This window comes from Coregonus clupeaformis, chromosome 15, assembly GCF_020615455.1.
Source record: "Coregonus clupeaformis isolate EN_2021a chromosome 15, ASM2061545v1, whole genome shotgun sequence".
Taxonomy (NCBI): Eukaryota; Metazoa; Chordata; class Actinopteri; order Salmoniformes; family Salmonidae; genus Coregonus; species Coregonus clupeaformis.
Genome location: NC_059206.1, coordinates 66,831,925 through 66,859,805, shown reverse-complemented (window position 1 = coordinate 66,859,805; position 27,881 = coordinate 66,831,925). Strand labels below are relative to the sequence as shown.

Below are 27,881 nucleotides of genomic sequence, written 5' to 3'. Positions count from 1 at the left end.
CTGACGTGCCTAGTTAAATAAAGGTAAAATAAACATAGAGACTGGACTACAGTTTGAAGTTTGATTTAAAGCTTGCTTGTTTCAGTCGTTGCTTACTTTGATTTTTTTGATTTTATGTGTGAGTTCCCCTCATACTGACCGCCCCATATTGTCAAAGACATCACTGCTGGTATTCTGAACCATGGATATAGGAAAGGCATTAGCTCAGACTAGAGGCCACATACTCTTTGAAGGTGGTTTTGGGAATGTGTTCGTCAAAAAGAAGCTGTTATAAAGAGGAAATGTCTAACAACAAAAACTGAATTTCTTCAGTATTAGTACCCAAATGATAATTGAGTAAAAGTAGTTTTTAAATGCATGTTGTGAGGGACTTCATTTAATTCTGCTAGGTCCTAGGAGATCTGTAGCACAGATTAGAGCGGCAGTCAAATTGTCATTCCCAATAATATATGCTGCAGTGGCCTAAAGCAACCACTTGAGGGAACTGTTGTGTAAATTAGAGCATGCTATCTGTTGACTAGTGTGGACTGTGGGGCCCCATCTCTTACCATTTTCCTATGACACATTTGCTTTAGATTCCCCTGACACTAACCTTTCATCCATCACTTTCTATTAACTATAAGCTTCAAACGTTCTACAGAACTCAATCATAGAAGTGTCTGAGGCACAAATTATCAGAAATAGGGGTGTTTTTTCACCCACATCATAACTCTGTCTGTAGGGTGCACTGTGATCATTTACCAAGACATTTAGCCAGTTAATTGTCATTCATCTAAATCGGGAAATCACTTGATGTGAGACAATGATTAATTGGCTGTGTTTTGACAACTCATTCTAAATAAAACAGTGCAGGTGGAAATTTTAATGCTGTTTCTTCCTACAACAATAAAATACTGAAATACTAATTAATACAAAAAGTATGCAGTGGAGGTGTGGGAGTGAGAGAAACGGGTGAAATAAATAGTTTAGCCATTGGGAACATGTATCTATGCATCATGCTCACATACTGTGTTTCTGATGTAATGTTGAAAGAGCTCATAAAAACACAACGATGGAAACAACACATTCCGATTGCCATCTACTCCTCATGCATTCTTTGATCTGAGAAATAAAATACCAGCGGAAAAAAATATTTTTGGGGACTGTCTGTTGTTTTATTATTGTTATATTATCATTGTTTCCTCCTGTGTGCCATGATTAGTTTATTGCGTTTTTCATTATGTTCTGAGGGGAAATCATCAAATGTCAGACAAAGGAAGTATGTCATGAAAGGCTGGGGGGGGGGGTGGTTTTAAAGTCAGTTTCTTCCTAAATCTGACAAGGAGGCAAGCCTACCACAGGGAGTAGCAGAGTGTCACACATGTATTGTCACACAATTGTCTTTATCCAACCAGCACAGCATAGTTATTGCTATATCTGATGAATATCTAAAGTTCTGTGATATGAACTAGGGGTTGTGGCCTGGTCTGAGTCAATTTAAACGAACTGGCACACTGTGCTTTAGTATCCTTTCATTTAACCCAGTCTGACCATGGACATGAATATCTGGGATGATTTAATGAAAAGTTGCTTGTTTATGGTGAGTTCCTGGGTGTGGTACGTACAGATGTTACTGTGTTGTTGATACAGTCTTTGCACTTTCTAAATGATGCACTGTGACTGTAGACACAGCTTTATGATTTGTGTAAAAATGTAGAATTTAGGAAGCAGACAAAATACATCTTCTAGAGTAATATACAGTACTTGGCAGAAATCACTGCCTTATTTCTTCTTCTCTTATAGCTGAAACCATACCCATTCCAGGAGCAATGATGCTAGCCAAGTCTCTACAGAGTACAGACCATTCCTACTAATTTCCTCCCTCAGTGATGAGGTGATTCTTGGGTCTGTGTGGGTCTCCAACGGTGCGGGACAACTTCTTAAATCTTGCCCAGACGTATAATAATGTTTTTCACAGATATGTTACAGAGAGTCTGGCTACATTGTGTGTCTGATGATTAAGGGGTGGAAAGAAATCCACAAATTGTTTGCAATGGAGGATAATATATCCTGTTAACCCCTGGAGTCTATGCAGTCCTGCTGATATAACCTTGGAGTTAATTGTATCTCTCGTGCCAATTAGAAATCTCTGAACAAACAAACAGGAATATTCTACTGTATCTTAGTCCATGCCGCTCTGTCATTGCTTGTCCATATATGTATATATTCTTAAATTCCATTCCTTACTAGATTTGTGTGTATTGTGTATATGTTGTGAAATTGTTAGATATTACCTGTTAGATATTACTGCACTGTCGGAGCTAGAAGCACAAGCATTTCGCTACACCCGCAATAACATCTGCTAAACACGTGTATGTGACAAATACAATTTGATTTGATTTGAACAGGGAGTCAGATGACAGAAGAGCCAGGATCTAGCTGTCACTGTTATACTTGTTCTTTAGTGACAGTAAGGACTAGTGTCTGGGTGCCAACGTCTCACACCAGTCACCACCAAGCTCTTATGCTCTGGGTCATTGGTTGTAATGAAGGATCAAACTGATGTTGATCTGTTGATGTGGTGCAGGCCTGTGAGCTCTGCAATGGACACCTAGTGACAGACTGACATGTCAATGAATAGCCAGGACTGGGACTTCTCCATATATCTACTGTAGCCTCTAGCTTGTTCCAACCACACAGTCTATGGATCCAGCTACGTACAGATCCCTGGACCTGAGCAATGGAGTAATAAAGGGGAATCAAGATGCCGATGGGACTCCAAGTTTCTATGGTCCTCCAAATCACCCTGTGAAAGAGAAGGAGAGAAAGAGGGGGATTTTAGAGGGAGATAATGTTCATTTTTCCACAATACCCACAGAGAGCCCCAGCCAAACCCCGACATGGCGGAAATGTTCATCAGCATGTGGTTTATTGGACATTAAAGTAAAGTCCTGCTCCATATGGACTCAATTCAGCTCCCTGCACTGCACTAAAGCAGCTGCAAAGCACTAAATTACTTTACTCCACACATCCATTTTAACCTGATGGCTATGAATAACATAGCACAGCACAGCCATTGCAGGCTTATGGCAGTGAATAATGTAGTTCAGCGCAGCCGTTTCACCATCATGCATTTTTCTGCTCTTAAGATATCAAAAACAAGTGGTGATCTTGACGTTAGGCCAGGTGCATCGAGTGTGCACGTAATGTGGAAGAAAAAATGTAGGCTAGGAGTTGTTTTGAATACTAAGATATTGTAATACAAGATGTTTGATTGTGGATGTGACTGCAAAATAAATCTGGACCGCTCTTGCTTTGTGCTTGGTGTTAGATCAGTCAGACAAGGATAGGACTGGGAGGGTAGAGTAGGTCCATCCATAACCTGATGGGATCAGTCACAGAGACATTCTCTATTTCCTTATCAGTGTTTGGACAGGAATGTAGTGTAGGTACCTATTACTACCTGTCTGTAAATTGGCTCCATGGTTCCATAGCCATCATCAGTAGCTGTAAATGTCAAGCGGCCATCTTTCTTTTATTTTATTTTCTCCACAGACAGACAATAAAACCGAGTGCACTGTGAGGTCAGATTATGCATCATCATATCAAACTTTATGGACTGCTGAAATTCATGGGTTCCTTAAATCACTGCGCTGAGAACTTGGGGTGCGTTGTAAAGAGTCCTCACTCAAAAAAGAGAGTTGAGCTCTGCTGAAATTCATAGAAATCTGGAAGATTGAATCGAAGGTGTGTGTGTTAATCAAAATGATAACAGCTTCCCTAGACAGACTAAATAAGCCACTCTAATGAGAGTGAGAGGGGGGATGGAAGATACAGGTGGGTACATTATTCTCCCAGTCAAATGATGGAGAGGTTAATTGGCAACAGGCTTTGCTGTAATAATGGTAAGAATGGGAGAGTGGTTTTCTGTCTCTTATTGACTCGTATGTTGATAAGATTGGTGTCCAATTAGTCAGTTCTCTCCAAGGCCGGCGAGCGAGGGAGGGAGGGAGGAACTTAAAACAAGAACCGGATAGAACCTATTTTAAAGGGAACAGAGCAAGGATGTGTGTGTGTGTGTGTGGCCGCAAGTGTGTGTGTGTGTCAATCGGGATTTAATTGACAGGAAGATTCAAGCTCACATCTGAGAGACGAATAAGCTTTTTGTGGGCGCCAGCAAAGCCAAAAAAAGAAGGAGAGTCTGGTCTCCTCTCCAGTGCCTGCCTGCCTGCCTGGCCGAGGTTTGGGGTGCAGCGGGCACGGCCACTCAAGGTTAGCGCTGGGGCCCCCGCTGAGCGCGTGCTGTCTGAGATGGGTCCTACTTGTTGGACATTCATTATCAAACTCTGTTTGCTCCTTTCATCTGCAGCACTCAACATAAACTACAGAGGCACCTTGCAGCTTGACATCTCTCCATTCATGCTGTACCTTTAACAGCATGCTGCCACTTCAAAGAGGAAGAGCTGCCTTTGATGTTGCAAAAAGAAAGAACCTCAATGATCTACTAAAACCAATGCAGCAACTTTTTGGAGGGAGCAGGCTGGCTGCTTTATTCATCTCCAACTAGCTCACTCTCTTTGAGTTTGAGAAGGGTTCTTCTTCTTAATGTCCAACCTGTTCTGTTCTTCCTGTCCATGGCTAGTCCTTCCTTTGCAGTCCCTTACTTTGCAAGTCCTTCCTTTGCAGATCCAGCAAACACAGAAAACCCAAGTTAGCCTTCGTAAAAGACAAGACACCAGAGCAGATGGTTAATTCATTTTTATTAAAACATTTTCAATTCAAAGGGCTTTATTGGCATGGGAAACATATGTTTACATTGTTTATTATCTATTTCACTTGCTTTGGCAATCAAAAATAAACAGTAAACATTACACTCACAAAAGTTCCAAAGGAATAGAGACATTTCAAATGTCATGTCTATGTACAGTCGTGGTCAAAAGTTTTGAGAATGGCACAAGTATTGGTCTTCGCAAAGTTCGCTGCTTCAGTGTTATGAGATATTTTTGTCAGATGTTACTATGGTATACTGAAGTATAATTACAAGCATTCCATAAGTGTCAAAGGCATTTATTGACAATTACATTACGTTTATGCAAAGAGTCTTCTTTTTCAAGACCTCTGCAATCCGCCCTGGCATGCTGTCAATTAACTTCTGGGCCACATCATGACTGATGGCAGCACATTCTCGCATAATCAATGCTTGGAGTTTGTCAGAATTTGTGGGGTTTTGTTTGTCCACTCGCCTCTTGAGGATCGACCACAAGTTCTCAATGGGATTAAAGTCTGGGGAGTTTCCTGGCCATGGACCCAAAATGTCGATGTTTTGTTCCCCGAGCCACTTAGTTATCACTTTTGCCTTATGGCAAGGTTCTCCATCATGCTGGAAAAGGCATTGGTCGTCACCAAACTGTTCTTGGATGGTTGGGAGAAGTTGCCCTCGAAGGATGTGTTGGTACCATTCTTTATTCATGGCTGTGTTCTTAGGCAAAATTGTGAGTGAGCCCACTCCCTTGGCTGAGAAGCAACCCCACACATGAATGGTCTCAGGATGCTTTACTGTTGGCATGACATAGGACTGATGGTAGCGCTCACCTTGTCTTCTCCGGACAAGGTGTTTTCCGGATGCCCCAAATAATCGGAAAGGGGATTCATCAGAGAAAATGACTTTACCCCAGTCCTCAGCAGTCCAATCCCTGTACCTTTTGCAGAATATCAGTCTGTCCCTGATGTTTTTCCTGGAGAGAATTGGCTTCTTTGCTGCCCTTCCTGACACCAGGCCATCCTCCAAAAGTATTTGCCTCACTGTGCGTGCAGATGCACTCACACCTGCCTGCTGCCATTCCTGAGCAAGCTCTGCACTGGTGGTGCCCCGATCCCGCAGCTGAATCAACTTTAGGAGATGGTCCTGGCGCTTGCTGGACTTTCTTGGGCACCCTGACACCTTCTTCACAACAATTTAACCTCTCTCCTTGAAGTTCTTGATGATCCGATAAATGGTTGATTTAGGTGCAATCTTACTAGCAGCAATATCCTTGCCTGTGAAGCCCTTTTTGTGCAAAGCAATGATGATGGCACGTGTTTCCTTGCAGGTAACCATGGTTAACAGAGGAAGAAAAATGATTTCAAGCACAACCCTCCTTTTAAAGCTTCCAGTCTCGTTATTCTAACTCAATCAGCATGACAGAGTGATCTCCAGCCTTGTCCTCGTCAACACTCTCACCTGTGTTAATGAGAGAATCACTGACATGATGGCAGCTGGTCCTTTTGTGGCAGGGCTGAAATGCAGTGGAAATGTTTTTTGGGGATTAAGTTCATTTTCATGGCAAAGAGGGACTTTGCAATTAATTGCAATTCATCTGATCACTCTTCATGACATTCTGGAGTATATGCAAATTGCCATCATCAAAACTGAGGCAGCAGACTTTGTGAAAATTAGTATTTGTGTCATTCTCAAAACTTTTGACCACGACTGTACAGTGTCTCTGTCTGTTTCTCCCATAATCTAAGGTCTTTCCTCCTCACACTGCTGTAATCATATTAGTGTCTCCCCCACACCTTAACCTACACAATTTGATCGTTCAATTGTATTTAAGCTAAAACAAACAGTCACAAAGCAGACTATTTCAATCATCATCCTCAGTCATAAAATAGTTACTGATTACATGCGATGTCAGCTTGCGGTAAATAATATGTGGCTCCAGAATCCAGTAATGATGACATGAAACAGGAAATACACATGGTGTGCACAGACACACACACACACACTCGTCCATCTGGGACCAATCTAAACCAGTTGTTTCCTTTGAATCCTATGTTGCAGTAATTTGCAGTTTTTTCAAAGGATCTGTAAAGCTTGTGGAAATGACAAATGTCTTTTTGTTTTTCCTGTTTGTGACAGAGGCGGAGCCTTTAAATCTGGTGCAGAAATCACAGATATAAAAGGAGAAAGTAGGCGTTCTTCTTGACTGGTTTGTGGCCATCTTTAATCTTAAACATTGCTGGGAAATTGGGCAAAAAAGCCATGTGTGTAGACTGCAGACCCTCACTTTTGGGAAGATGGAGCAGGGAGGCAGGGCAGGCTGGATTACTAGAGGCTGGGGCTGTGAAGGCTACTGTAGGCCGCCCCCTCCACCCCTCCCACCGGTCAACCACACCTGAACACATAGACAACAAGTGCATCTACATTGATTTTCCGCTTTGATCTGTGTGCTGAGATCTGTTGACTTTTTTCCTTTTCAAATCAAGAGTAATTTCCAATCTAAAAGCAGCAATTACAGTCTGTTGGATATAAAAGGCCTGAAGCTACTGCCCCCCTTCATCCTCCATCCACCCAGACACTGAATAATTCACCACAGCAGAGTTCATTAGCAATCAGGCTAACTCCATTACAAACATATCCTTAGTGGCTGGAAAATCCAATGGCAAGCAAACCTGTGGAAATGTTATTATTACTGTACTGACTGACTGAGTCTCCTGGCATGAGAACACCTGGACCATTTAGTTAGTACTGTAGCTCCATGCCCTCGGAGCAGTTTCTGGATAAAATGATTGGGCTCTTACTTTTCATATTGATTAAACATCCATCATCCTCTTGCATTTACAGAAAAGTGTAATCTGATTGTTTAAAGGTGTAAAACTCATTATGTGATTTTGAAAACGTTCACATACTGCACCTTTGGTCCAAAGATATTAAGACATTACTTCACCTCCCTTTCTATGAGTGACAGCTAAGCGTGTGCCCAGGTAGAGCTGGAAAACAGGTCCCGGCTAACATTGTCCCAGGCTAATTGCTAACGAGCCGGCTGGTGGATGAGGCTAGGTCAGGGCTAACAGTGATGGCCCACGATCAACACTGTAGGATCAGAGATGAGGGGGCGATGCTGCCTCTTCACCACACATGTACACACTCACCGAGTGATTATAGGGACGGCTGTTTAATCCAGCCAATTGTCATCTCATCAAATTTTTAACAAGCGAGGCCCGGTGCAAATGTCAACAGACAGTGAAAAGTGATATTCAGTGCCAGTGACTGACTACAGGGGCAGACGGCTTGAACTTCAGCTCCTTTGTTAATTCAATGAACTTGACAATTATTGAAGTGGCTTTATTTTCTACCCCTTCTTTTCTACACATGAAAGGCTGCCACACCAATTAGCCTTCATTCTATTTTCCCTCTCTTTTTTCCCTCTTTCTTTTCATGCTCTTGAATCGGCAGAAACCGGCATATTCCAATAATTTGTATTATCCTGTGAATCTGGGCTTTGAAGTTCTGATATGCTGTAAGAAATAGGGGCCCACTTATCCTGCATGAAAAAAAAATCAAAGCCCATAAATACGCTGGAACAGATGTACATTATCATTGGATTTGCTTTTTTCTCTTTGCTCCTGTATTGGTAATAGAGTACCCCATATCCTTCTCATCCTTAGCGTTTAGCATCTCGTCTCTACAGAAGCTAGCACCCCACTGGGCCAATCCGCACTTCAAAGCTCTCACTGCCTATCTGCTGGAGACAAAGAGAACACATATGGCAGCCTCTCATTTTCCCACAATATCATTGCTTCTCCTGCTTTCGGCAACAACAAGATAGGGTTCATCTCCACCCCCTCCCCAACACCCCCACCTCCTCCCACCCGACTCCCACTCCCATCGCTCAACAACACACAATCTAAGGGTGTTTTCACATAGTGTCATCATTAAAATAACCGATCTCAGTACTTTTTAAATTGAACTCTGGGGTCAAAAAAGCCAAAGAACTCAGTTCTCTTTGTATTCACACTGCTCTTGCCTTTGAATGAGGACTCTTTTGCAGATTCACTTCACCTATTTTGGGTTCCGAGTCCTCTTTGCATATCAAATCAAATCAAATTGTATTTGTCACATGCGCCGAATACAACAGGTGTAGACCTTACAGTGAAATGCTTACTTACAAGCCCTTAACCAACAATGCAGTTTTAAGAAAGAATACCTAAAAAAATGCAAGTAGTCTGGGTAGCCATTTGATTTGATGTTCAGGAGTCTTATGGCTTGGGGGTAGAAGCTGTTTAGAAGCCTCTTGGACCTAGACTTGGCACTCCGGTACCGCTTGCCGTTCGGTAGCAGAGAGAACAGTCTATGACTAGGGTGGCTGGAGTCTTTGACAATTTTTAGGGCCTTCCTCTGACCACCTGGTATAGAGGTGCTGGATGGCAGGAAGCTTGGCCCCAGTGATATACTGGGCCGTACGCACTACCCTCTGTAGTGCCTTGCGGTCGGAGGCCGAGCAGTTGCCATACCAGGCAGTGATGCAACCAGTCAGGATGCTCTCGATGGTGCAGCTGTAGAACCTTTGGAGGATCTGAGGACCCATGCCAAATCTTTTCAGTCTCCTGAGGGGAAATAGGTTTTGTCGTGCCCTCTTCACGACTGTCTTGGTGTGCTTGGACCATGTTAGTTTGTTGGTGATGTGGACACTAAGGAACTTGAAGCTCTCAACCTGCTCCACTACAGCCCCGTCGATGAAAGGAACTTGAAGCTCTCAACCTGCTCCACTACAGCCCCGTCGATGAGAATGGGGGCGTGCTCGGTCCTCCTTTTCCTGTAGTTCACAATCATCTCCTTTGTCTTGATGATCACATTGATAATTCACATTGCTATGTTTAGAAAGGAACCAAGATCTTTTTCCAACATTCACTCAATGCATTCTGGGTTTTTACAAAGTGCAGGACAAGCCATTCCATCAGAATGTGTTATCGGACAGCTAGATATACTTACTTACATTTTCACTTCATACAAAAGACCAATTCCTGAAAAAGATATTTGAATTGGGCTGCCTGTATAAATGCAGCCTTAGAGTAACCAGGGGTGTACATATGAATGAGTAATGACTTGAGATTGTAGCTTTAAATACCCACTGTGTGATGGGAATGGAGCTCTTCCTCAGCTGAGTGAACATAGCACCATCCTAACTGCCTTCTTTACAACGTGTTCTCCCCATGTCTCTCAGCGGCCATCACAGACTCGTCTTCTGCTAACTGCAAATTCTGCAACCTTCCACACACTATAATAACCCTTTGACCTGGGTTCATCTGAATGCTCACACACAGAGCACCAAACACACAGACACACACAGAGAGAGAGAGAGAGAGAGAGAGAGAGAGAGAGAGAGAGAGAGAGAGAGAGAGAGAGAGAGAGAGAGAGAGAGAGAGAGAGAGAGAGAGAGAGAGAGAGAGAGAGAAGACCACGTATTCACCCTGCACACCCTAATTGACAAACAAACAAACCAAAACAAAGGCAAAGTCTTCTCATGCTTTGTTGATTTCAAAAAATCTTTTGACTAAATTTGGCATGAGGGTCTGCTATACAAATTGATGGAAAGTGTGGTTGGTGGAAAAACATACGACATTATAAAATCCATGTATACAAACAAGTGTGCAGTTAAAATTGGCAAAAAACACACACATTTCTTTCCACAGGGCCATGGGGTGAGACAGGGATGCAGTTTAAGCCCCACCCTCTTCAACATATATATCAACGAATTGGCGAGGGCACTAGAACAGTCTGCAACTCCTGGCCTCACCCTACTAGAATCTGAAGTCAAATGTCTACTGTTTGCTGATGATCTGACGCTTCTGTCACCAACCAAGGAGGGCCTACAGCAGCACCTAGATCTTCTGCACAGATTCTGTCAGACCTGGGCCCTGACAGTAAATCTCAGTAAGACAAAAATAATGGTGTTCCAAAAAAGGTCCAGTTGCCAGGACCACAAATACAAATTCCATCTGGTCACCGTTGTCCTAGAGCACACAAAAAACTATACATACCTCGGCCTAAACACCAGTGCCACAGGTAACTTACACAAAGCCGTGAACAATCTGAGAGACAAGGCAAGAAGGGCCTTCTATGCCATCAAAAAGTAACATAAAATTCGACATACCAGGCTCAGGCTAATAATACTTGAATCAGTTATAAAACCCATTGCCCTTTATGTTTGTGAGGTCTGGGGTCCGCTCACCAACCAAGAATTCACAAAATGGGACAAACACCAAATTCAGAATTCTGCAAAAATATGTACAACGAAAAACACAAAATAATGCATGCAGAGCAGAATTAGGCTGATACCCGCCGGGTGAGTTGAAAGAGTCAGGCGCAGGAGGGTAAATCACAGAATAACAGGATTTATTCCGGAAAACAGAGTTACGCAGTAATGCGTCAAAACGGTCCAGTGCGCAAAAAAGGCACACTGGAACCAACAAGGCACACAAAATACAAGGAGCTCCACCGAGCTTCACTAGCCTCACAATAAACAATCACACACAAAGACAAGGGGGCAGAGGGAACACTTATACAGGTACTGATGAGGGGATATGAACCAGGTGTGTCTAATAAACAAGACAAAACAAATGGAATGATGAGATGAGGAGCGGAAGTGGCTAGAAGGCCGGTGACAACGAAAGCCGAAGCCTGCCAAACAAGGAGAGGAGGCAGCCTCAGAGGAAGTCGTGACAGTACCCCCTCCCTTGACGCGGTGCCAGAACCGGCTGATAACCTAAAACACATTGAAATGGCGTTAGGTTAGTGGAGGAATGGCGGAGAGAGTTCTGGGCATATTCGTCCCATGGCAAAAACACCGACCACTCCCCCGGCTGGTCCTGGCAGTAGGACCGCAGGAACCTACCCACATCCTGATTCACCCATTCCACCTGCCCATTAGATTTGGGGTGAACACCAGAGGTCAGGCTGACCGAGACCCCCAGATGTTCCATGAACGCCTTCCAGACCCTGGATGTGAACTGGGGACCCCGGTCAGACATTATGTCCTCTGGCACCCCGTAGTGCCGGAAGACGTGTGTAAACAGGGCCTCCGCAGTCTGCAGGGCCGTGGGGAGACCGGGCAGAGGAAGGATGTGGCAGGCTTTGGAAAAGCGGTCCACAACGACCAGGATGGTGGTGTTACCTTGAGAGAGGGGAAGATCAGTAAGGAAGTCAATACACAAGTGGGACCATGGTCGTTGTGGAACTGTTAAGGGTTGTAACTTACCAGCTGGGAGGTGCCTAGGTGCCTTACTCTGACCGCACACCGAGCAGGAGGAGACATACACCGTCACGTCCTTAGCTAAGGTAGGCCACCAGTACTTTCCAGTCAGGCAGTGCACTGTACGACCGATACCTGGGTGACCAGAGGAGGGGGACGTGTGTGCTCAATAGATCAGACGGTCAAGGACAAGAGAAAGCACATACTGCAGCCCAGCTGGACATTGAGGTGGAGATGGCTCTGTGCGTAACGCCCGCTCTATGTCCGTGTCCATCGCCCATACTACCGGCGACACAATGCAGGAGGCCGGGAGTATGGGGGTGTTGTCTATGGGCCTCTCCTCTGGGTCGTACAGCCGTGACAGTGCGTCTCCCTTCATGTTCTTCGTACCCGGGATGTAAGATAGGGTAAAATCAAACAGGGTGAAGAATAGGGCCCACCTGGCCTGGCGAGGGTTCAGCCTCCTCGCTGCCCGGATGTACTCCAGGTTACGGTGGTCCGTCCAGACGAGGAAAGGGTGATTCACAACCTCGAGCCAGTGCCTCCACACGGTCAGGGCTTTGACAACAGCCAACAGCTCCCAATCACCAATGTCGTAGTTCTGCTCTGCCGGGCTGAGCTTCTTGGAGAAGAAGGCACAGGGGTGGAGCTTGGGTGGCGTGCCCGAGCGTTGAGATAGGACAGCGCCTATCCCTACCTCGGACGCATCCACCTCCACTATGAATGGTAGTGATGGATTGAGATGGGCCAGTACCGGGGCTGAGGTGAACAGAACCCTTAGGTTACTGAAGGCCCTGTCAGCCTCAGCAGACCAGCGGAGCCGGGATGGCCCACCCTTCAACAGTGATGTGATGTGAGCTGCGACCTTGCCAAAGCCCCGGATAAACCTCCAATTGTAGTTGGCAAAGCCAATAAAGCGCTGCACCTCCTTAACTATTGTTGGATTCGGCCAATTACGCACGGCTGAAATGCGATCTCCCTCCATCTCCACACCTGAGGTGGTAATGCGGTATCCAAGGAACGAGACGGACTGTTGGAAAAACAGACACTTTTCTGCCTTGGCATGAAGGTCATGTTTCAACAGTCGGGCCAGCACTTTGCGAACCAGGGACACATGCTCGGCGCGCGTAGAGGAATACACCAGAATGTCATCGATGTAGACCACTACACCGCAACCAAGCATGTCCCGAAACACCTCATTCACAAAGGACTGGAAAACGGATGGAGCATTCATCAAACCTTAAGGCATCACCAGGTATTCGTAATGCCCCGTGGTTGTGCTGAATGCTGTCTTCCACTCGTCTCCCTCTCGGACACGCACCAGGTTGTACGCACTCCGGAGATCTAATTTTGTGAAGAAGCGCGCCCCATGCATTGACTCGATCACAGATGGAATGAGGGGTAGAGGATAACTATAACATATTGTCCCCTTGTTCAGTGCTCGGTAATCAATGCAAGGGCGCAGACCTCCGTCTTTCTTCTTCACAAAAAAGAAACTTGAGGAGGCGGGCGAAGTGGAGGGACGTATGAACGCCTGGCGCAGGGACTCGGAGACGTATGTCTCCATAGCCTCCGTTTCAGCCTGCGACAGGGGATACACATGACTCCTGGGAGGCACAGCGTCTACCTGGAGGTTTATCACGCAGGGTGGTCACCTGCGTTTTGGAAAATCGAGGTAGTCGGAGGGAATGCGCACGGTGCAGGTAGTGTCTGGACTTTCCATCGTGGTTGCACCAACAGAAACACCTAGACACCTACCCTGACACTCTCGCGACCACCCCGTGAGAACCCTCTGCGGCCATGAAAAGGTGGGGTTGTGTAGTGCTAACCAGGGAAGACCTAACACAACAGGGAAATCAGGAGACTCAATAATACAAAAGGTGACTTGCGCTCTATGGGTGTTGTGCGTAACCAGAGTGACTGGTGCTGTAAATTCCCTAACGACAGTTGACCTAATGGTCAACTGTCAAGTGCTCTGATGGGGAGTGTAATGGATAGGGGAACCAATGTAATGCCTAGTCTATGTGCAAATGACCTGTCCATAAAGTTCCCAGCTGCGCCTGAATCGACCAGCGCCATACACTGGGGAACTACCATGTAATCAGGAAAGTGGATGTGTAGGGTACAGTGCACAGCAGAGGGCTCTGAATGAGTGTGGGTGTTCGATACCTGGGTTGAAGGAGAGTGCCCTGCCTGCCGCCTCCAGACCCAAAAGAACGCAGACGACAGCATGCAGCAGAATATCCTCCCGTGCCACAAGAGTGACACTGGCGCTGTTGTTCTCCGCTCTCCCGGTTCGCCGCTCCACCTAGCTCCATCATCTCGTTTCTATACCCACTCCTGGCTAACATATCTCCATGTAGACCCTGCAGTGGGCTGGGGATACGATTGATGTACTAAAAGATGAAATGAAGAAAGGGAGCTTCGGAAATGGCGTGTTTTGATGTGTCAGTGTTGGAGGGATAGATACTGTTTATCATGATGCCGACTTCTCCAGACACACAAATGTGGATGATTTAAATGGGCTGTATTTGGGATAGAATGGCGTGTCACGTTGCCGAGAGACACGTTGCCGCGGACACTCTGTGGTCGTCCCAATGAGAGATAAGAGCTTAAGCTGCATATCAAAGTGTGTGCATGTAGAGAGCGTGGCATGGCGGGCAGCTGTGGCCAGACAGATTTGGGAGCCCACCAAGACTCCATGGGGTGGGATGGAAAGGATCCTCCCCCCTCCTCCCCCTCTCCCTCGTACTCCCTCATCCCCACATGTTCCCACGAACAGCCACATCAAACAAACACATACATGGCACATCAAAACACACACACAGACTAACGCACACACAAGCGGATAAAACGACCCGAAATAAACCCAAACGCACTAACATCACAATGAGGAAATGTATGCATAGAAAACACCATGGGCACAGAGGTCCAGTAGTGTCACGGTTTCGGCCGAGGCTGCCTCTCTTCCTTGCTCGGGCAGGCTTCGGCGTTCGTCGTCTCCGGAATACTAGCTGCCACCGTTGCATGTTTCTATGTTCGTTTTGCTTTTGTCTGATTGTTGTTACACCTGTTATCGTTTAGTGTAATTAGTGTCCTATATAGTTCTCGTTGTGTTTGTCTAGTGTTGTGTGTGATTGTTTTCACTGTCGTGCGTTTAGCTTATGTATTTACTGTTTGCTCGGTTGAGCTGCTCTCCATTCTGTGTTTGGAGTATTTTGTCGCACGTGTTTTGTGCGCCCGCTTTATTTCGCCTGCGTGCGGAGTTTCTTGCCTCAGGGCATTTGTTTTCGTGCTGTGTTTGCTGCAAACTACTAAAGTCTTTTGGACTTACTTTGTGCGTCCTGCGCCTGATTCCACCACCACACCCACCTACAGCTACACTGACAGAATCACACACCACTCTCGATGGAATCAGCAGGAGCCGCAGCAGCACAGGCGACGTTGGAGGACAGGGTCCGCGAACAGAATGACCAGATCCTGCGGATGGGGTCCGCACTGCAGGAGGTGATCACCACCATCCGAGGCTGGGAGACCCGAGGGACACCTCCACCGCCATCCTCCCTGCCCGCACCATCGGCAAGTCAGCCCATTCCCGCTCCGGAACCCAGAGGAGTTCGACTCTCGCTCCCGAGGGCCTACGATGGGACCGCGGCCGGGTGTCAGGGATTCCTTCTCCAGGTGGAGCTTTACCTGGCCACCGTGCCCCCGGCGCCCTCGGGACATGAGAGCGTGTCCGCCCTGATCTCCTGCCTTTCCGGTAAGGCGTTGGAATGGGCCAACGCAGAGTGGAGGAGAATCGACGCTAACACCATCACCTACGACGAGTTCTCCCGCCGCTTCAGGGCGGTGTTTGACCATCCCCCGGAGGGGAAAGCGGCGGGGGAGCGTCTGGTCTGCCTCCGTCAGGGGTGAAGATGGAGGTAGACCGGGTGTCAGCCATGCGTAATTGGCAAACGCCAACCACTGTGAAGGAGGTGCAGCAGTTTTTGGGGTTTGCGAATTATTACCGGTGGACAGGTGGCAGCTCCCATAACGTCTCTTTTGAAGGGGGGTCCGGTGCGTCTGCAGTGGTCAGCCGAGGCGGACAGGGCGTTTGGGAGGCTGAAGGACCTGTTTACCTCGGCTCCGGTGCTGGCGCATCCGGATCCCTCTTTGCCATTTCAGGTAGAGGTGGACGCGTCAGAGGCCGGTATAGGAGCCGTGCTGTCGCAACGGTCCGGCGCGCCACCTAAACTCTGCCCCTGTGCTTTTTATTCCAAGAAGCTCAGTCCGGCGGAGCGAAACTATGACGTAGGGGACAGGGAGCTGTTAGCCGTGGTACAGGCCCTAAAGGTGTGGAGGCACTGGCTTGAGGGGGCTCAACACCCTTTCCTCATTTTGACGGACCACCGTAACCTGGAGTACATCCGGGCAGCGAGGAGGCTGAACCCTCGCCAGGTGAGGTGGAATATGTTTTTGACCCGGTTCACATTTAAGATCACGTACATCCCTGGGTCACAGAACGGTAAGGCAGACGCACTGTCTCGGCGGTATGACACGGAGGAGAGGTGTCACAAGCTAGGCTTGAACTCAGGTCTCAGATGTGGAGAGTTGGGTGTTCTACCCCTTAGCCACAGAGGAGGTATAGTAGGACCCAAACGAAACACCCAAGGCAATACTCCAGGCAAAGTAGGTTTAATATAAAAAAAGGTATTTCTTTGCACTTCAAAAATAATCCAACAAAAGTTCTTCTCAGAAAGAGGTATACTAACAGAGGTACAGTAAACAAAACAGGAGGACAAAACAAAATAACTCCACGAGGGGAGAAAAACAAAATAAAGATAACTTAGAAAAGCTTACTCGGAAAGACTCTGTGGGACACAGCAGGAGACACATAGCCAGGACTCAAAAACCAAGTGAGGAACAAGGGGAAAAAACACAGCTAAAATACTCTAGGGGAAACAAGGCACAGGTGACCTGGATAAAGCTAATAAGGACACACGAGGAAGAACTAAGGCAGAGGGGAACACAGATGACCTCTAGAGGCCCGGAGACAAACAGGAGGCAGGAAGCTGACAAGAGGTCCGTGGAGCCCACTCCCATACTGCCAGAGTCTTGTCTGGTGGCACCGGTAGTGTGGGAGGTCGATGCTGAACTCGAGCGGGCGTTACGCACCGACCCTAGTCCACCTCAATGCCCGGAGGGTCGGAAGTACGTTCCGCTCGAGGTTCGGGATCGATTGATCTATTGGGCTCACACGTCACCCTCCTCTGGACACCCTGGTATCGGCCGGACAGTGCACTGTCTTAGTGCCAAGTACTGGTGGCCCACGTTGGCGAGGGATGTGAGGGTTTATGTTTCCTCCTGCTCGGTGTGCGCCCAGTGTAAGGCGCCTAGACATCTGCCTAGGGGTAAGTTACTACCCCTGCCCGTTCCACAACGACCATGGTCTCACCTCTCGGTGGATTTCCTCACTGACCTTCCTCCGTCACAGGGAAATACCACTATACTGGTCGTTGTGGACCGGTTTTCTAAGGCCTGTCGTTTGCTCCCTATGCCGGGTCTTCCTACTGCCCTGCAAACCGCCGAAGCACTATTCACCCATGTGTTCCGGCACTACGGGGTACCCGAGGATATTGTGTCTGATCGAGGTCCCCAATTTACCTCCAGAGTCTGGAGAGCTTTTATGGAGCGGTTGGGGGTCTCGGTGAGCCTCACCTCGGGTTACCACCCGGAGAGTAATGGGCAGGTGGAACGCGTGAACCAGGATGTGGGTAGGTTTCTTAGAACATACTGCCAGGACCGGCCGGAGGAGTGGGCAAGGTACGTTCCCTGGGCCGAAATGGCCCAGAATTCCCTACGCCATTCCTCCACTAACCTAACCCCTTTCCAATGTGTGTTAGGTTACCAGCCGGTTCTGGCACCTTGGCAGCAGAGCCAGATCGAGGCTCCTGCGGTGGATGAGTGGGCGCGGCGCTCGGAGGAGACATGGAACGCTGCACACGTCCACCTGCAGCGGGCCCTCCGTCGTCATAAGGCGAGCGCCGATCTCCACCGCAGTGAGGGACCGGTGTACGCACCTGGTGATCGAGTCTGGCTCTCTACCAGAAACCTGCCCCTCCGCCTGCCCTGTCGGAAACTGGGTCGGCGGTTTGTAGGGCCATTTAAAGTCCTGAGAAGGTTGAACGAGGTGTGTTACAAATTACAACTACCTGTTGAGTATAAAAGTATTAACCCCTCGTTCCATGTGTCTCTTCTCAGGCCGGTGGTAGCTGGCCCACTCCAAGAAAGTGAGATCAGGGAGACTCCTCCGCCCCCATTGGACATCGAGGGGGCACCGGCGTACTCCGTGCGGTCCATCTTGGATTCGAGACGTCGGATGGGGGGTCTCCAATATCTAGTGGAGTGGGAGGGGTACGGCCCGGAGGAACGGTGCTGGGTGCCGAGGAGAGACATTTTGGACCCGTCTCTCCTGACGGAATTCCATCGTGGGCACCCGACGCACCCTGCTCCGCGTCCTCCTGGTCGTCCCCGAGGCCGGAGTCGGCGCACGTCTGGAGCCGCGCGTCAAGGGGGGGGTACTGTCACGGTTTCGGCCGAGGCTGCCTCTCTTCCTTGCTCGGGCAGGCTTCGCCGTTCGTCGTCTCCGGAATACTAGCTGCCACCGTTGCATGTTTCTATGTTCGTTTGCTTTTGTCTGATTGTTGTTACACCTGTTATCGTTTAGTGTAATTAGTGTCCTATATAGTTCTCGTTGTGTTTGTCTAGTGTTGTGTGTGATTGTTTTCACTGTCGTGCGTTTAGCTTATGTATTTACTGTTTGCTCGGTTGAGCTGCTCTCCATTCTGTGTTTGGAGTATTTTGTCCCACGTGTTTTGTGCGCCCACTTTATTTCGCCTGCGTGCGGAGTTTCTTGCCTCAGGGCATTTGTTTTCATGCTGTGTTTGCTGCAAACTACTAAAGTCTTTTGGACTTACTTTGTGCGTCCTGCGCCTGATTCCACCACCACACCCACCTACAGCTACACTGACAAGTAGAAACAGATTCCAAGACACACAGATAGGCGACCTGCGGTAGTTTAGATCCCACTCACACTCCCTCATCCATATACAGTGGGGGAAAAAAGTATTTAGTCAGCCACCAATTGTGCAAGTTCTCCAACTTAAAAAGATGAGAGAGGCCTGTAATTTTCATCATAGGTACACGTCAACTATGACAGACAAATTGAGGAGAAAAAAATACAGAAAATCACATTGTAGGATTTTTAATGAATTTATTTGCAAATTATGGTGGAAAATAAGTATTTGGTCACCTACAAACAAGCAAGATTTCTGGCTCTCACAGACCTGTAACTACTTCTTTAAGAGGCTCCTCTGTCCTCCACTCGTTACCTGTATTAATGGCACCTGTTTGAACTTGTTATCAGTATAAAAGACACCTGTCCACAACCTCAAACAGTCACACTCCAAACTCCACTATGGCCAAGACCAAAGAGCTGTCAAAGGACACCAGAAACAAAATTGTAGACCTGCACCAGGCTGGGAAGACTGAATCTGCAATAGGTAAGCAGCTTGGTTTTAGGAAAATCAACTGTGGGAGCAATTATTAGGAAATGGAAGACATACAAGACCACTGATAATCTCCCTCGATCTGGGGCTCCACGCAAGATCTCACCCCGTAGGGTCAAAATGATCACAAGAACGGTGAGCAAAAATCCCAGAACCACACGGGGGGACCTAGTGACTGACCTGCAGAGAGCTGGGACCAAAGTAACAAAGCCTACCATCAGTAACACACTACGCCGCCAGGGACTCAAATCCTGCAGTGCCAGACGTGTCCCCCTGCTTAAGCCAGTATATGTCCAGGCCCGTCTGAAGTTTGCTAGAGTGCATTTGGATGATCCAGAAGAGGATTGGGAGAATGTCATATGGTCAGATGAAACCAAAATATAACTTTTTGGTAAAAACTCAACTCGGTCGTGTTTGGAGGACAAAGAATGCTGAGTTGCATCCAAAGAACACCATACATACTGTGAAGCATGGGGGTGGAAACATCATGCTTTGGGGCTGTTTTTCTGCAAAGGGACCAGGACGACTGATCCGTGTAAAGGAAAGAATGAATGGGGCCATGTATCGTGAGATTTTGAGTGAAAACCTCCTTCCATCAGCAAGGGCATTGAAGATGAAACGTGACTGGGTCTTTCAGCTTGACAATGATCCCAAACACACCGCCCGGGCAACGAAGGAGTGGCTTCGTAAGAAGCATTTCAAGGTCCTGGAGTGGCCTAGCCAGTCTCCAGATCTCAACCCCATAGAAAATCTTTGGAGGGAGTTGAAAGTCCGTGTTGCCCAGCGACAGCCCCAAAACATCACTGCTCTAGAGGAGATCTGCATGGAGGAATGGGCCAAAATACCAGCAACAGTGTGTGAAAACCTTGTGAAGACTTACATAAAACGTTTGACCTGTGTCATTGCCAACAAAGGGTATATAACAAAGTATTGAGAAACTTTTGCTATTGACCAAATACTTATTTTCCACCATAATTTGCAAATAAATTCATTAAAAATCCTACAATGTGATTTTCTTGAATTTTTTTTCTCATTTTGTCTGTCATAGTTGACGTGTACCTATGATGAAAATTACAGGCCTCTCTCATCTTTTTAAGTGGGAGAATTTGCACAATTGGTGGCTGACTAAATACTTTTTTCCCCCACTGTACGTCCAACACAAATACACACAGCAGCACCACAGAACAAATACACACAAAGAGAAGTCAGCAGACGTATTCTAGGGAACAAGTTCATACTTTATTGAAAGGATATTTCCCTTGGCACAGTTCTGCTATCAAATAAATAAAGCAATTAATCAAAATCCGTCTATATAAACTAAACAAAGTCATGAAAAAGCCATTAGGGAAAAGAGAGAAAAGGTCTGGTCTGCTATTGAGGAACTGAACAGCAAGTGCTAGACATGTTTCATTTACAACAATCACCAAGAAGAAGCGAGAGAAGTGAGAGAAAGAGAGACAACTATCCTTCCCTGCTAGCACTGATTGGCACAGCGGATATTGTAGAGAAGTGACAAAATGTGTGATAGCTTGGCAGAAATATTGTATATTCGCTCAGTCATTCAATTATTATAAATACGTTTATTCCTTCTACATGATACTGGTATAACCTTTCTGCAGTCCATATACTATTTACATTAGTTAAACATGTAGATACATTAATTTTACAAAACATAACTTAGTGGTGGAATACAGTGAGAAAATGTAATTCCGTCTTGTCTGTAAATACTGAAACTGAATACATTTACAGATGGAGAAGATACAGTGGAGAATTCTGGAGCAGAACTTTAGATGCCGGTGAAACTGGAGTGTCCCTTTAAAAGAAGCATAGTGTGCACCCAAATGGCACCCTATTCCATACAGTGCACTACTTTTGACCAGAGACCCTGATCAAAAGTAGTGCATTATGTAGGGAATAAGGCTCCATTTCAGACGCACCATAGAGATATCTGTTCCAGTGGCTACCCCAGCACCACTAATACCACAGTACTCTAGAGGCACTTTGCACCATTCATCTAGTGTCTGTTGTGTTGGGGGAAGATGGCGGAGGGATTGTAAATTTAACTGAGGATGAGAACCCAAGCAGATCCCTGCCTATTAGCCACAGTGTCTGTCTGAGGAGATCACTGAGCTGTGCAACTGAGTGATCCAGACACCTTCTCAAACACACACACACACACACACACACACACACACACACACACACACACACACAAACACACCTAACGAGGACCACCATGAAGGGAGACGTGGCCCCTCTGCATCTCTCTGGCTTGATATAGTCCCCAATGCAGCAACAAGCCATTTCCATCTTAAGCATGTCTATCCTATGGGCAGGTGCTAGTATCAACACCTCTACTGTTTAGCTCTGGTGTTGCTGTGGTGTGGGGTGAAGACTACAACATGAGTTATAGTGTTGTGATGGGCCATGTCAGATGGGGTTCTGCCATGCCAGGCCAGACAGATGCCAGAGCCAAGCAGATCGCAGAGCGGCAGCGTTCCAGGGGAGTGAGGGCCTGTGGAATGGGGTGCAGCTGCGTTCCCCTTGGTGGTGGCTGAGGTGGGTGACTATGTCCCGTGGTGAGGCCAGCCTGACTGGTGCCTCTGCTAATGGACAGCCTGCAGCTGTGTGAGGGAGGGCAGCACTGGAGCTCAGGACAAGCCTGGAATGCACCAGATTCCTTGAACTGACCAAAAACACACACTAACGGAAACTTGTAGTAAAAGCTCTAAACCTACACATGACCCAGAGTGGACAGTTGGCTTTGATGTCCACACACCTGGTGTGAGGTTCAACACACCTGTAGAGGAATTCTTGAACTCTTCACACCTGCTCACAACGCATAGCCACTAGCTAGGTCTAATAGCTCATACTGACTACCAATGTTCCCTCTAAGATGCGCGAGCGTGCAGCTCCCCCAGGACTGCGTGCAGAAAAAATATCAGCCCGCACAGAGAAGCACGAGATTGAACTTCACTCAACTTTCTAGAGTTTTCCTCGTTAGTTAACATTATCAATGTTTCCCTTTACTGTGGGAATTGTGATCGAATCAACGCAATATCAGCCACTTTCAATGCAACATACCGAAACAAAACGAACTATGCAAGACTTAGTTTGCAAAACGAACTATGCAAGAGATTTGTTGTAAGCAGAACTCATCGGAGTAGGATTCTATTTCATTGACAGGTACAACATACTCTACACAGACCGGTGCGCCATAACCAATCAGAGCTGCAGTAGGCCTATATGCAAGTAGACCATTGCCATTTATGGATCTGTGCCATTCACTTTGAACTGGACTGTTTTTACAGCATGAGCGTTCGTGAGTAGATGCGCTTGTTTTGAGATCAAAGCGAGAGCTACATGTAGCGACGTGTGTACATTTGTTCATATCCTTTGATAGTTAGTGAGTTATTATCCCAGTTATATATCATTTGTAGTCAGCAATGGGGGAGTGATTGCTTCCTACAAACAAACGTGTGCATTTCTAGACATCTTTGAAAAGCAAGTCAGGTAAATTGCTTATTTGTCTTAAAGGGGCAGTGTTGTATTTTCAGACAGACTTGAATAAGCTAAGTAGCCAATAGCATAATTTGCCTGATTCTCTGTAATAATGGTATGAGAATAATGATGCATTTTATTTTGTAAAGTGGTTTCTTGCATCAAACAACACAACAACATGTTCAGTCGCCTCCTCGTCTGAAGGACAAGAGGATAAACAGGTGAAACGCCACACATTGGCTGCTACTGTAGGCATGTTAACATTTTATGGGATGCATTGTCTCCATTGTTTTTGATGTTAGGCCAGTCTGGTAGGCCTACATTATTATCAAATAGCCACAGTAGCCTATTTGACCACTGTTAAAACTTAAAGCGGGTACAGCCTCAGTGTTCACAGTAAACGCGCGCTGGAAGTTGCACAGAATTTTAACAACGTTCAAGTTTGCGCTCAGCAGACCTGAAATTTGCTCAGTGACTTAAAAAAATGAGGGAACATTGCTGATTACAGTATTTTCCCCTTTACCCTGGCCAGATGATATTCAGTCAGGAGCTCCTGGACCCAGATGCAGGCATACCGTAGTGACCTGTCCTAAACAGTGGTGTAGGGCTCTGATGGTTCACCTAGGGTGGAAGAGGATCTGAGAGGTCCTGTGTGGTTGGAGCTGCCTGCCCGACAGCAGGCCTTCAGCAGGGTGAGTTATGGTCCTGGTGGAGCCTGCGGGCCAGGCCTGGTGTCACCTAGCAGCAGAGGAATGAGACAGACAGCTGAGAGCCTCCACCCCGGCCCAGCCCGCCCAGCCAGCGTCATAAACAGAGCCTTGTTGCCTGAGTGCTGGGGACACATGGCATGATGGCGGCCTGGTGAAACGGGTGCTGACAGCTGGGGACGGGGATGCCCCATGGGTGGACAGCGGTTAGGGTCATGTGGTATGATCAGACCTGGAGGATCATGGGACTGCTGTGGATTGTCAACCATCACATATTTATGATTCAGCTAATGAGAAAGAGCCTTACTGTGAACTGCTAACCACAACGATTGGACAGACACTATTCAAAGCAGAGATGTACTTGAGAAGGTGTACTCTGACCATTTGTGTGAAAGAACTGTGTGTGGTGAGTCAGAGTTGTATCTTTGATGGTCTAAATTGTATACAGAGTGGTCTTTCAATAGGGGAAATATGGGGTTGAGGGAGAAAGAATTTAGGATTTAGATTGTTGATACAAACCTATCACATTATAAATTAAGCTTATAATGTTGATAATATACCTGTGTTAAACGTGTACATACAATATATAGGTAAAATATGTAGGAGCGTTTCAACACTACACGACTGCAGATTGTGGCATCTTTAAAAATAAAACAAAATGTAACTGAAAAATAACATCTGAATAATAACAATAATAACAACAATTCCATTAATAACACCAGAGGTAGCAGCTGATTACAGTCTTCTATTCTCACTGAACATTTCAAAATTTTTCTCTCAGGGAGTGTCCTGTATTGCATGTGAGAGTCAGGAGCTGGATGATCTTGTCTTCTTCATCTCCATCTGATGCCTGTCTGTCCTCTGTTCTGACAGCCCAAAGTGTCTCCAATGCAACTGCACCCACAAGTGCTTTTCAAGTGGTTTTCAGTGGCGACAGGGGTGTCACAACAGACAGGGAACACATGCACACAGACACACGGATACTATACATACACATACACACACACACATACGCAAACATTCAATTGAACCAATGCACACATGCTCTCACACACACACACTGTATATTCATACACACAAATGTACACATTATTTTTCTCTCTTTCGCACACACACACACAAAATACACATATGCTCTCTCTCTCTAACACAAACTCACTGGACACTGGGCATTTCTATTTTCCTTCATATATTTTATATTTTTACATCACAGTCTTTCCATCCAAACCAGCCCCTCACCTCTCATTCCTCTTCCCCAAAACTCAGAGGTCTGTGAAGATGTCGGGGCCCGTATGGCTTCATAAAGTCAGTTAGTCCATCACAGTAGAGGGGTTCAGAGAACCAGACAGACAGAGAGGGATGAGAGGAGTCCTCTGAAGGATTACAGCCAAGTCTCTTTTCTCCTTCTGTGCCTCTCAGGTTCCCCAGATACATCCCTCTGCCCTGTCCTGCTCCTGGTTCCCCAGATACATCCCTCTGCCCTGTCCTGCTCCTGGTTCCCCAGTTACATCCCTCTGCCCTGTCCTGCTCCTGGTTCCCCAGTTACATCCCTCTGCCCTGTCCTGCTCCTGGTTCCCCAGTTACATCCCTCTGCCTTGTCCTGCTCCTGGTTCCCCTGTTACATCCCTCTGCCCTGCTCCTGGTTCCCCAGTTACATCCCTCTGCCCTGTCCTGCTCCTGGTTCCCCAGTTACATCCCTCTGCCCTGTCCTGCTCCTGGTTCCCCAGTTACATCCCTCTGCCCTGTCCTGCTCCTGGTTCCCCTGTTACATCCCTCTGCCCTGTCCTGCTCCTGGTTCCCCAATTACATCCCTCTGCCATGTCCTGCTCCTGGTTACCCAGTTACATCTCTCTGCCCTGTCCTGCTCCTGGTTCCCCAGTTACATCCCTCTGCCCTGTCCTGCTCCTGGTTCCTGGCATGCCTGAAGACTAAGACACTGTCCCGCTGCCTCACAGGGACTCTTCATGCCTGGACAACCCCATAATAACCCTCTTCACCCTGCACCTCCATGTCTGTCCAACTCAATCCTCCTGATGTCCTGTCCTCTCAGCCCACAGGGCCAGCTCTTGTGGCAATGCAAGACCCAGCACCCCCTGACAGTGACACAGTTCTGGCTGTGCTGTTGCTGTCCTGTGTGGGAGGGGCCTGCCTGTCTGCAGAGTCTACTGTCCTGGCTGTGGAGCCAGGTGGAGGTGGGGCTGTGAGAAGGTGCTCTGGGGCCGGGGGCAGCACGGCAGCGGGCTGGCTGGCTGGCTGGCTTCAGGACTGGTAGAAGTGGTGGTAATGGTGGTGGTGTTCATGGTGGTGATGATGCTCGTGCCTCTGAACCATCTGGGCCAGCCCTCCTTCATAGAGGAGCACACTGGGAAGGTCCCTCACCTGCTCCTTCTCCATCACAGGCCCCACTGGAGCCCCCAGAGACCCCAAGGCCCGGTACTGCTGCTGGCCCTCCTTGGCCCTCTGCTTGTGCCTGCGGTAGGGGGCTGAGGACTGGTGAGGTGGGGTCTGGCTGGGCAGGGCCGGGGGAGGTGGGGCCCCTCTACTCCTCATCACCCTGCCCGTGGTGGTCTGTGTGGGATGCGTGCGGCTGTGGGTCTTGGGGGAGCGCAGGGCGTGTTTACCTGAGTCTTTACCCGGTCGTGGGGGACAAAGAGTGTCTGGGCCCGGAGCTGTGCTGCTCTCCATGGCCACCTGCGAGCGGCGGTGGTGGGGGTAGGAGTGGCCATTCTCTGGTTCATGAGAGCGAGACCTGGTCTGGTTCGATGGTCGGGTCTGTGGCTCTGCTTTCACAGGCTCTGTGGTGGGGGCTGGAGAGGAGAGAAATACAGGTCAGGATAAATAACCCATGATGGGTGAATTGATACACCAATAACTTAATTGAAAGTCTGAGAAGTTCATAACTCATTAACGTTAATATGACCAGTTCCAATACCTATTTTTTCATTTTTTCTGCTTTCTTTTTTCACAGGACAAAGTGTATTTTTCTGCCTTGAACTAGAGGGAGTCACACTAAAAAATCCTCTCGTCAACACAGACATTTACACCAAAGCAGCCCAATATTAAACATAATTTAATTCACTTCATGATGATGCCTGGCCCCTGAACACATATGGTATTGTGCCCTGGGGGATCCAGATGCTTTACTGGCCAGTAGTACGGCTAATGGATCCAGCCTCCAAGCAGGTGCTGGGGTAATGAAGGCCTCTCTCTATCTGGACACAGCTTCAAAGGACCGTGGTGCTGTGATCGGTCGGTGTCTCAAGTCTCCAATCCCTCCATCATCGCCCCTGGCCCTTGCCCCCATCGCTCTGGCTTTCTACCCCCGGACCAGCTCTAGCTCACCTGCTCCAAGCGGGATGTGTAATTCTCGATGCCGGCCAGGTCTAGGTAGTGGTTCCTGCGCTCCAGGTTCTCATCCACGCAGTGGCGCTGACAGCCCTGACTCTGACCCTGCTGGGTCAGAACCTGGTGCTGGACAGTGTGGTGGTCACTGTGATGGCGCCTGGAGGGGAGAGAGATGGGACTTTAGAACAGCTTGAAGGAGTATTTTAGCTCTCTAAGATGGATTGCAAAACATACATTCCTTCGGTGTCAAAATAAAGATTGTTATTAGTGTCAAAGATGTACAGAATTACATTATGGTCTTGTAAAACCTTGATGCAGGCTGTAGAACATCTGTTACCTGAGGAGGGCTCGAGACTTCTTCTCTGCACTTTTAAGGTCTTCAATGCACTTGTCAGTCTTGGTTCTGGGGAGGGGCATGTCTGTGAGAGAGAGAGCAGGACATTATCAAAAAGAGCAGCACACACAGAGCAGCTACACACACACAGCACAGGCCTATTTCTCTCAGAAGAAAGAAACCTTTGTTCACAGCCTTTTACTTTGAAGATCTATAAAAGAGAAAAAACAGCAATGCTTCATTTATTTACTCCAGGCCTCATATAAGACATAAAGAAAAAATATATATAACCCAGAGTTTATTAATGAAGTGAGATATGTTGCGGTTCCTTTTCAAAGCCTGCTTCTTTTGAATCGCTTGACGTTATAAATAGCCACAACAACAGGAAGTAAACAAACATGGCGTCATATTTTTTAGCACATTTTTATTCTCAATACTTGTTTACCAAGTCGTC

General features: G+C 47.2%; 1 protein-coding gene across 1 annotated transcript in view; it reads right to left on the bottom strand.

The window, feature by feature from the left end:
* Positions 1-23,448: 23,448 nt before the first annotated feature.
* Positions 23,449-27,881, bottom strand: part of LOC121535798 (protein naked cuticle homolog 1) — a 48,823-nt gene continuing 44,390 nt past the window's right edge. The window contains exons 8-10 of the mRNA XM_045225341.1: positions 27,431-27,512; positions 27,087-27,250; positions 23,449-26,555 (exon numbers count right to left, since the gene is read on the bottom strand). Of these exons, the coding sequence (XP_045081276.1) occupies positions 26,008-26,555; positions 27,087-27,250; positions 27,431-27,512 (794 nt within the window). The 3' untranslated portion in view covers positions 23,449-26,007. The remainder of the gene's footprint in view (positions 26,556-27,086; positions 27,251-27,430; positions 27,513-27,881) is intronic.